The 10,199-nt window shown below is 43.0% G+C and overlaps 1 protein-coding gene across 6 annotated transcripts in view; it reads right to left on the bottom strand.

The window, feature by feature from the left end:
- The window catches only part of CIP2A (cellular inhibitor of PP2A), a 38,877-nt gene that overhangs the window by 27,157 nt on the left and 1,521 nt on the right, over nt 1-10,199 (bottom strand). For 2 of the 6 annotated variants that reach the window (XM_084843329.1, XM_084843331.1), the window contains exons 2-5: nt 8,207-8,354; nt 4,578-4,690; nt 2,910-3,004; nt 866-962 (exon numbers count right to left, since the gene is read on the bottom strand). In XM_084843329.1, coding sequence (XP_084699455.1) covers nt 866-962; nt 2,910-3,004; nt 4,578-4,690; nt 8,207-8,354 — 453 coding nt within the window. Of the gene's footprint in view, nt 1-865; nt 963-2,909; nt 3,005-4,577; nt 4,691-8,193; nt 8,355-10,199 lie in introns of those variants that run through there. The other 4 variants (XM_084843332.1, XM_084843333.1, XM_084843330.1 and 1 more) reach the window with 3 other exon arrangements.

A 10,199-nucleotide genomic window follows, 5' to 3' on the forward strand; every position in this document is an offset into this window, starting at 1 on the left:
GATCTGGTGTTTGTTGAAGTGACCAAAAACAGGAGTTCTATCCAAAAGTGCTGTGGAGAATTCTCTTTGGATACAACTCCTCTTTTCTTGATTTCTTTTTTGTTTCAAATTGGTGTTCTCTTCCTCTGGTTTCATTAACATAAGATTGTCTTAATAACGTAAGATAAACAAGATATGTCTTATCACCTATGCTAAGTTTCTAAACATGGAAGCAAAGCGCCCCAGATTAACTAAAGATTTTCTCCAAATTCCATTTTCTTCCATGTGCTTTGAAAGCAATTTTGTGCTCATGCCGCTACACAGAACCAAGACAAAAAAATCAACTTTCACTTAAAATCACTTAGGGCACAATCCTATCGAGATAGATGTCAGCCTCCGAACTTGGAAGCTGATGCCTACACAATGCAGGGTGAACAGAGCACCGAGGGGATCCTCTCCTCTGTGCTCCAGCCATCCTGCATTTGTGGCTAGATGCACATTTTCACACATCTAGCCATGGTTTTGGGAAGGGACCCAGAGACCCAACAGGAAGCCGTCTAAAGCGGCTTCTGCAGTCTCCTCCCCTCCCCACCCCTGAGACTGCCCTCCTTTCACCCTCTCCACGCTCCTTTTATGAGTGCAGAGAAGGCAGCAACATGGAAAGAACCACACTGGCTACAAGGGGGCGTGGAGTGTGGTTTCTGGAAACCAAGGTCGGATGGTTGACCTCGGTTTCCAGAAACTGTAAAATCCTATGGCAGTCTAGACAGTGTCTAGTATCCATAGGATTGCTCTCTTAAGATGTGAAGGCTTCAAATGCTCAAATAATGAGACTCCCCCATTCTTTCCTTCCATCAAAAAGCCTTCAATAAAGGAAGATTCCTACCAGTGACTTGATGTGTGCTTGAATGGATAGATTGTGTCGACACAGATTTGCCATAAGTCCTAGGCATGGTATAGTTAGCCCATCTTCTGTAGACTGACTAAAATAAAAGTCAAAATAAACAAATTGATTTGTTGTTTAAATGCATTTATAGAATTCAACATTTACTTTCTTGTATAAGCTGATTCTTTCAAGTTAATTGTTATTCCCTACTGAACCAAATATTGCTATATAGTTCAGTGGGATGGTTTCATATATAAGTAAATCAGCATATTATATTTACCATATGCCTAGATTCTGTCCCTTATTGAGCTTTGTGTAGCTCAGTGTAAAATAAAATGCTTTAAGGCAGTTTTACAGATACATACAACCCACTGAACTACCCAAAACACACACTATCCTGCCCATCCACGTACAGCTCTGTCAGAATGGCTTTAGTGTTGGGACTACAGAATAACTTGCTCAAGAATAAACATTATTAAGGCAAGTGGAATGCAAGGCCATGTGTAAATATCTTTATGATACGTGCTGAAAGAAAAAGGTTATTTGTACTATTTCATTTATTTTTTTCATTTATATGCTGCCACTCTGGCCTAGATAGGCTCTCAAAGCAGCACTGAAGCCCTAATCAATCAAGCATTGTGCAAGTTAAACTCCAGCTATTAAGACCCAATACCACAGTAGAACTATACTAAATGAGGGCACCTACATAGCATAAGAAGAAAGTTGGGCCTCATTTTGGGGCCTCTTGTGCAGAGTTGCCTTGCATATAGAGTTACCAGCTGAAAGATCAGCATCAGCAAGAAAATTTGGTTTACAGTTCTATGATAAAAAAGCTGATTGAGGGCCAGGCCAACCACTCTTCTTTTACTGTCTTTTGGAAAATGTCCTGAAAGTGCCTGATGAAGTCCTGTGCCTGAAACTAAAAAGGTCTGGGCATAGGCGAATCTGCATAGAAGACCACCAGGGAACATGTGCGCATGTGTGAATGTCTCCATATCTTATTCTTTAGAGTACACATGGCAAGAAATGCTTACTGTAAGATCAGGTCCCTGCCTCCGATCTTTCTGCTTTCATATCCCAATATACCTCTGTTGGAGGAGCTTTGGACCTACAGCTCCACCACCCTAAACTGTCAAAAAGCCTCCTTTTTTCCCCAACAAATCTGTCCTTTCTCCCTTACTGCAACTCCTGCCTGGAACTATATCTGAGAGGACCTCTCTCGCTTCCTTTGAATCCCTCCTCAAAACCTAGTTTTTTCCATGAGCCTTTGGCACAACCCCTTAGTCCCCATATGCAACTGCAACCAAGCCTAAGCACAAGTAACTGACAAATGCATTTTTTTCTCAGTTACCCTTCTTCTGTTGTCTCAATTGTGTTGAATTTCAGATAGTAAGCCCTGTCCTCTTGTGGTTTGTAACTGAGTGACTAAACATCTCACAAGATGCAGCACAAACCAAGGCATGTTTACTCAGAAGTAGGACCCACTGTGTTTAATGAGGTGTACCCCTTAGTTGATCCACATAGTGCAATTCTGTACAAGTCTACTCAAAAGCTCAATGAGATTTACTCCCAAGTAAGTGTGTAGAGAATTCTTGCCTTAGGGCACAATCCTATGGGGATAGGCAGCCGCCTCCAAACTTGGAGGCGACCGCCTATCCAATGCAGGGCAGGAGATGCATGGAGGGGATCGTTCCCCTCATGCTTCTCCTGCCCTGCATTTGTGGCTAGACAGCTGATTTTGGCTGTCTAGCCATGGGGAAGGCAGAGCGGGGGAGGAGGCTACCAGATGACACATAGGATGTGTTGTACCGGCATTTCCACCTTCCCCGCCCCAGAATGCCCTGTTTTAGCTGCTCCACGCTCCTCTTCTGAGCGGGGAGTGCGGGGCTGTTCCGTTCTGTGTTCTGCGAGGCAGTGCACAGGAGGGGAGAGGGAAGGTCAGTTCCCGGAAAACCACATATCCTATGGCTGTCTAGCTGCTGACTAGTGGCCATAGGATTGCTCCCTCTGTTAGCTAAATATTTAACCCTAAGAAGGTACTTACACCCGAAGCATAAGGAATGAAATTAAGTCATCAATATTAGCACTGGCATGGAACACTCTTGAATTGTAGGTCAATTTCTGTAGCAGTTGAATACTCTGAGAAACAAAAAGAAAACCAATTAAGATAACTGAGGATTCAATTCAATACCCACTTACTTGGGAGTAAGCCTCTCACTGAACTCAGTGGGACTTCTTTCTAAGTAGGCATGTACAGAATTGCACTGTAAAAGGCACAGCTTGCTGAACTCCAAGTTAAGAGGAAAATATTTATTTGCATTAGAACCATTTGTGCTCCATTTTCAGATCTAGAACTAGATTATATACAATTTCAAAACTGTACTAAAATCATAACATATAGTCTTATTTTTGTTCCATTTATAAAACAAAATAGTCATATTGGGATATTAAACCACTCAAGTGCAGATATGAAACAGAACAAATATTAGTATTAAACCAACTCAGGGTGCAATCCTATGGCTGCTAGACAGCATCTAGATGGCCATAGGATTTTTCAGTTTCTGGGCACCAAGCTCAGAGCTAGAGCTCTGAGCTCAGTTCCCATGAACCTCATTCCCCACCCCCTTGTAGGCAGCGTGGTTCATCCCCGGCACTGCATTCCGAAGAGCAGCACGGAGTAGGCAAAAAGAGGGCACTCCCAAGCGCCATCTAGCCGCAAAGGCAGGGTGGCTGGAGTGCAGAGGAGGGGATCCCCTCCATGCTCTGCCCACCCTGCATTGGATAGTCACCCGCCTCCAAGTTCGGAGGCAGCCAACTATCCCCTCAGTTTCTCCCAGGAAGCCTCGTCAATCAAGTTTTGGTTTTAATCAAACCTGAAAAAGGCAGTCGCTATGTGGTTGATATTAGTATGCACCCATTATTTTACATTAGGGATGCTGGAGAAATTTGAGATGGACTAAAATGAGCTCAGATTTCTAAGAAAATTACCTGCAGAATCCACTGCAGAGTGACCCCCTCAGGACATGCAGAGTCCGTGGACTTTCAGATGATTTTTTTTTTACTTTCCTGAAATGTATGCATATTTATTTGTAGGAAAATATGCAAGTTTCTGCTGAGGAAAAGTTGAATGGAATGGGGGATAATGTGCTAAATATTATGTACTAAGATAAATTATGTAAATTGTTACGAAACCTCTTAGGTAATTATTTGCATATTTTTCTTCATGATGAAAAAAAAATTCACATCCATCTGTGAGCAGATGACGGAACAAAAGGTGCCTGACAATCCGTGAAACACAGACGGAGCAGATTTTACACAGTCCATACATCCCTATTTTAGACCATGAAGAATGGAAAGCAAAAACGGCTGTATAGATGCAAATCTAGGCAGCCACCAATACATATTTTCAATTTAAGTCAATTAAGAGTATAAAATTACAGCTTCACATATTTGTTTGGAATCAGTAGAGTGGCTGGCACTGTACATTGTTTTGGTCACTACATTTGCATTTCAGCATGGTCTGAAGCCAAATGAAACAGCAACCTTGTTAAAGCTAAGCTGGTTTGAGTCAGCATAGTGCCTGGATGGGAGACCACCTGGAAATCCTATGAGTTCCAGGGAAGAAAGGTGAAACATAAATAATAGAAATAATAAATAAGCTTTATAAGAATAACTTTTGTTATGTAAAGCATTAAGCTTTACATTTTCTTACCTGTAGTAATACTGGATCAATAGGATTGACAGAACTTCGAAGAATCACACCTGCCAGAACACTACACAGATTGTAAGTATTCTGGAGGGCTTCTCTGGTCTCATTGTCTAGAACTAACATGCAAACACACATGTAATTAAAAATATGTGTGATCATTAACACGAGAAGTAAAATATCTAGCAAAGTGGGAATTAGAAAATATTTCAGAAATGATGAGCCTGAATAGCAATATATTTCCCCTCCCTACTATCAATTATATCTTAATCAGACCCCCTGAGCCTACATGTTTAATTTTCTTTAAATCTGTCAGGACACAAGGTAACTAAATTCAGCAAATCAAAGAAGTTCCAGTTGCTTCTGAATTTCAGCTCTTATACTTTTGAGGAAAGTTAATTTTAATCTTAGAACAAAAAACTAGTTTGATCTTTCATCCCTCCCACTTTGGGCTTCACATGTTCCCTCCAAGTCTGTTATATCTGCAAGGAACCACATGATGTTGCCACATTTCTAGGGATGAAGTACATACACTATGTCGCTGCATGCACACTAGTATTCAATTTGCCATGCCAATTTTGTATTTGTTACTATTCCTAGTTTTCTTGCAAGAACTAAGGTGTTATGTTCATGCCTGGCTCAATAGCATTACATTCTCATCCAAGGAAGTATTGTCCCGAAACTCATACAACTCTTTCAGATTACATTTTAGTGGGGTACCTGACAAATTTTATCATCCAGTTTTACTGGATGAGTTTCAGTTATAAATTTATTTATTTATTAGATTTATTAGCCGCCCATCTAGCTGGCTACCTGGCCACTCTAGGCTGCATACAATACAAATAACACACAATACAACAAATTTACATGATTAACTAAACAAAACATTGCTCTAAAAAACCCTAACCCACCCCAAACACCCGCCTGAACAGCCAGATTTTCAAAGCCCAGTGGAAGCTCAGCAAAGAGGGGGCATGGCGGAAGTCACTAGGGAGGGAATTCCACAGAGCGGTGGCCACCACAGAGAAGGCCCTCTCTCTAGCCCTCACCAGCCTAGCTGTCTCAGCTGATGGGACAGACAGAAGGCCATCCGAGGTTGATCTTCTAGAGCAGCATCCCTGGTGTTGCTGGAGGAGCTCCTTAAAAAAGACAGGGCCGGAACCGTATAGGGTTTTAAAGGTCAATACCAACACCTTGAATTGGGCCCAGAAAACAACTGGTAACCAGTGCAACTCCTTCAGCATTGGAGTGATGTGGTCTCCCCAATGGCTGCCTTTAATCAGGCGAGCCACCGCGTTCTACACCAGCTGGAACTTCCAAACCATCTTCAAGGGTAACTCCACACAGAGTGCATTACAGTAGTCTAGGTGAGATGAGACCCAGGTATGAACTACTGATGGGAGCAGATGGTTAGGGAGGTAGGGGTGCAGCCGCTGTATCAGATGGAGTTAGTACTACACTGCCCAGCTCACAGCTGACACCTGAGCCTCCATGGACAACTGGGAGTCCAAAATGACCCCCAGGCTGCGGACCTGGTCCTTCAGGGGCAGCTGCACCCCATTCAACACCAGGTCAACATCCCCCAACCTCCCCTTGTCTCCCACCAAAAGTACTTCGGTTTTATTGGGATTCAGTTTCAACTTATTCCTTCTCATCCACCCACTCATTGACTCCAGACACTTGGACAAGGTTTCTACAGCCAACCTGGGCGAGGATTTAAATGAGAGGTAGAGTTGCGTGTCATCCACATACTGGTGACACTGCAACCCAAACCTCCTGATGATAGCCCTCAGCGGCTTCACATAGATGTTAAATAACATCGGGGAAAGAATAGAACCCTGTGGCACCTTGCAAGTGAGCAGCCAAGGATCTGAAGTCATCTCCCCCAGAGCTACCCTCTGGTACCTGCCAGAGACGAAGGAACGGAACCACTGTAATACGGTACCCCCTATGCCCAATCCCTCCAGGCGGTCCAGGAGGATACCATGGTTGACGGTATCAAAAGCCACTGAGAGATCGAGGAGAACAAGGAAGGAGCATTCACCCCTCTCCAGAGATTTCCTCATTTCATTCACCAAGGTGAACAAGGCCGTTTCTGTTCCATGCCCAGGCCTGAAGCTTGATTGAAATGGATCCAGATAATCGGCTTTTTGCAAATATGCCTGCAACTGCAAAGCCACCATCCTTTCAATCACCTTGCCCCCAAATGGCAGATTCAAGACCGGGCGAAAGTTGTTCAAATCATGGGGATCCAAGGAGGGCTTCTTTAACAGTAGTCTTATTACTGCCTCCTTGAGAGCTGATGGCATCACTCCCTCCCGAAGGGAGGCATTCACCACCACCTTGATCCCATCCAGGAGTCTCTCCCTGAAACTCATAATGAGCCAAGATGGGCAAGGATCAAGTAAGCAGATAGTCGGCCTTAAAGATGGAAGCACCTTGTCATCTTCATCAGAAGGAAGAAGCTGAAACTGATCCCACACAACTGGTCTGCCACTGACTGCCCCTTGCTCACTAACTGTAGTCACACAGCACAGAATAGCACTCCTGATCCGGTTGATTTTATCCGCAAAGTGTTTTGCAAATTCATTGCAGGAGGCCTTAGAATTCTCCACTGGTTCCAGAACAACTGGACCAACCAGGTTCCAGACCATTTGGAACAGCCTCCTGGGACAGCACCCTGCGGACGTGATAGAGGCAGCATAAAAATTATTTTTTGTTGCTCTTATCACCACGTGATAGGCTGAGCTACAGCTCCAACCCATTTCCAATTGTCTTCGGAGCGAGATTTTCACCACCGGCACTCTAGCTGTGGCACCTCCCGCTTCTGAGCTCGCAACCGTGGGGTGAACCATGGTGCAATCTGAGTTTTGTTCAGGGGGAGAGGGTGTTTCGGAGCCACCCGATCTAATGCCCCAGTGATTGCAGCATTCCAGGCTGTACATCCCAAGGTGATGTACAAGATAAAAGAAACAGTACCAAAGTAATAACATTCAATAAAAAACAGCAATCACAAATAAAACCAGCAGCCTAAAAATTAAGGAAAGGCCAACAAGAACAAGTGGGTCTTCAGAGCTTTCCTGAAGACCTGTGAAAAAGGGGTCTAATAAATCCATGATGGAAACTCCTTCCAGATGGGTGGGGCTACTACTAAAAAGGTCTTCTCCTTTGTACTCACAAACCTAACTGCCACAGATGGCAGGCAAGTGAGAACGGCCATTGTTGATTACCTCAGTGTGCATACATAAGGATGTATGCACACTGAGTAAGGATGGGTAAGGATGAAGGCAGTCCTTTCAAATAACTTAGTCCCAAACCATTTAAGGCTGCAAAGGTTAAAACCAGCACTTTAAATTAGGTTTGGAAATGTACTGGCAACCAGTGCAGCTGGTGCAGTATTGGTGTCACATGAGCCAACTGCCCAGCTCCCACAAATATCCAGGCAGCTGCATTCTGCACCAATAGAAGTTTCCAAACACTCTTTAAAGACAGATCCACGTAGAGCACATTACAGTAGTCCATACAGTATAGAGCAAAATACAAAGGAAATCACACCCACACATATGCATTATACCACATTCTTCCCCTAGCTATGTAACATGAGGCATATGAACTCAATTACCTTCAGCGCTTACCTAGGTGAGAGAGCAAGCCTACCACATTCAGGGTTAAGGGAGGGCTTATATTTGGGTCTTCAATGAGTTCTACTAAACAGCTCAGACATTCGCTTGGTAAAATCTGGTTTGATGCAAAAAATTTTGTCAGCTTCAAGCCTGAGATGATCTGGAAGAATAAAAAATACTTTTAATAAATATAGCACGTACTAGCTGAAACTTAACAGTTTTAACACACACTCTGACCCAGATATTCCCTATGCACATGGGAACTCCAGAGAGTACTTAGTGCTCTTGTACAAAGTCTTAACCATTCACTGAAATGAAAGGGTCAGTTCCATGTGCACATACTATTAATTTTCTTTCTCAGTAAAACCAATAGAATTAGTGTTTAACAACACTCCTAATTTGCTTTTCTGGGGCTGCTACATTTAGATTGTTAAAATATATCATAGGCAAATGCCTTTTCTTTCTCTTTGATTTGCCTGCCTTCTGCTACTTTGCCTTTCTGACTGGTTTTTGCTTAAAGAAGCTTGGAATTATTTCCTTGTGCAACAGGATCATTGAGGAAATGGTCACTTTAAAACTACAACATGATGTACATTTGAGAGAAGCATATGATATATATGCCTGGCTTGCATATACTGACTATGGATTAAACAACTAATAGGGCCGTGCAGCAACGAGTGCACCTGCTGCACCCACTCACCACTACTTCCCACCCACTCACCACTTCCGCTTTGCATCCACTTTCATTAACAACCCAGGAATGCCCCCCCCCCCCCGATGTGCAAACCCAGAACTCTGGGTTGCTGAGGGACAAACTACCCAGAGTTTTAGCTCAACAACAAACCATGTACTCAAATAATGAGACTCCCCTATTCTTCCCTTCCATCAAAAATACTTCAATAAAGAAAACTTCTGAAACAATCCATGAATTGGTGTTAGGCATGAACCAGGGCATGCTAAGCTATTGTGTACATGTTTGATCAAACTTCTAAAAACAGCTTCTTCATACACATTGGGCTAGAAAACATGTTAAAAAATCCTCCAAAAATGTCCCAGTTAAACAACAGGAATTTTGAGAATGCACCTGAACATGGGACGCTTCTGCCTAGCTGCTTACACAATTGGGGTGTAGCAGCCATATCGGGGGTCAGACTATGTAGCCTCATGCAGTCTCATGCTTCATGTTCTTGCTGAGCTCTTTCTCCCTTGAATATATTGTTGTAAGCTGACGAGACACAGGAATTCCTTATCTTGTCAAAGGTCATACAATTGTATATCTTGTTCTCTGCTGTTCTCTTCTGTTCTCTCCTTATCATGGCTACCCTATAACCCAGTTCTTGTATTATAAACAATGGTGCTAAGAGAAGAAATGTTGAGGACTGCAACCCCACACTGGAGGGGGAGGAGGAGCCGTTTCATATGTGTCACAATGTCTATAAAACCAATGTGCTGATGTATTTCGGGGCTTCTGGCTCTTTGGAAATGATTCCAGCCTTAAGCCCGCGCGTTAAATAAAGAATCTCTTTTTCCTTCACTCCGTGGTCTCTCTGACTCTGAGTTCTGCAACAGGGGCTCTTAAGAAATAGCAGAAGGTGGATTTTTTCACCCAGTTCAGTCAAATTTACATGGAGAATTCTAATACTTGAATGCAAAGACAAGTTCAGAGAGCTAGAGGGTGTTCTATATGAAACTATGCATAATAAATGGCTTTTAAAATGTTTGTATCCTACATTTCAGTTAAAGCTGGAAACTATCAACATGGCATTCAATTTAAAATAGTCAGTATAATAAAATATGATCAGATCCAAGGAGTATGAGCTCATGAAGGCTCTGTTACTAGGATACTTGCCAAAGGGCAGCATCTACAAGCAATTCCTTCCATAGTTGTAAGTATTAAATGTTCACTACTCCCCACTTCCTTCCCAGGATGGGTCAGGGCTAGAATTAAGCAAAATGTGGCTCAGATAAAATAGTGAATACAGCTGCCTTTAAGACACCTATCCTG

The sequence above is a fragment of the Heloderma suspectum genome, chromosome 3 (assembly GCF_057233095.1).
Source record: "Heloderma suspectum isolate Gila_16-S chromosome 3, 16-S_ref, whole genome shotgun sequence".
Taxonomy (NCBI): domain Eukaryota; kingdom Metazoa; phylum Chordata; class Lepidosauria; order Squamata; family Helodermatidae; genus Heloderma; species Heloderma suspectum.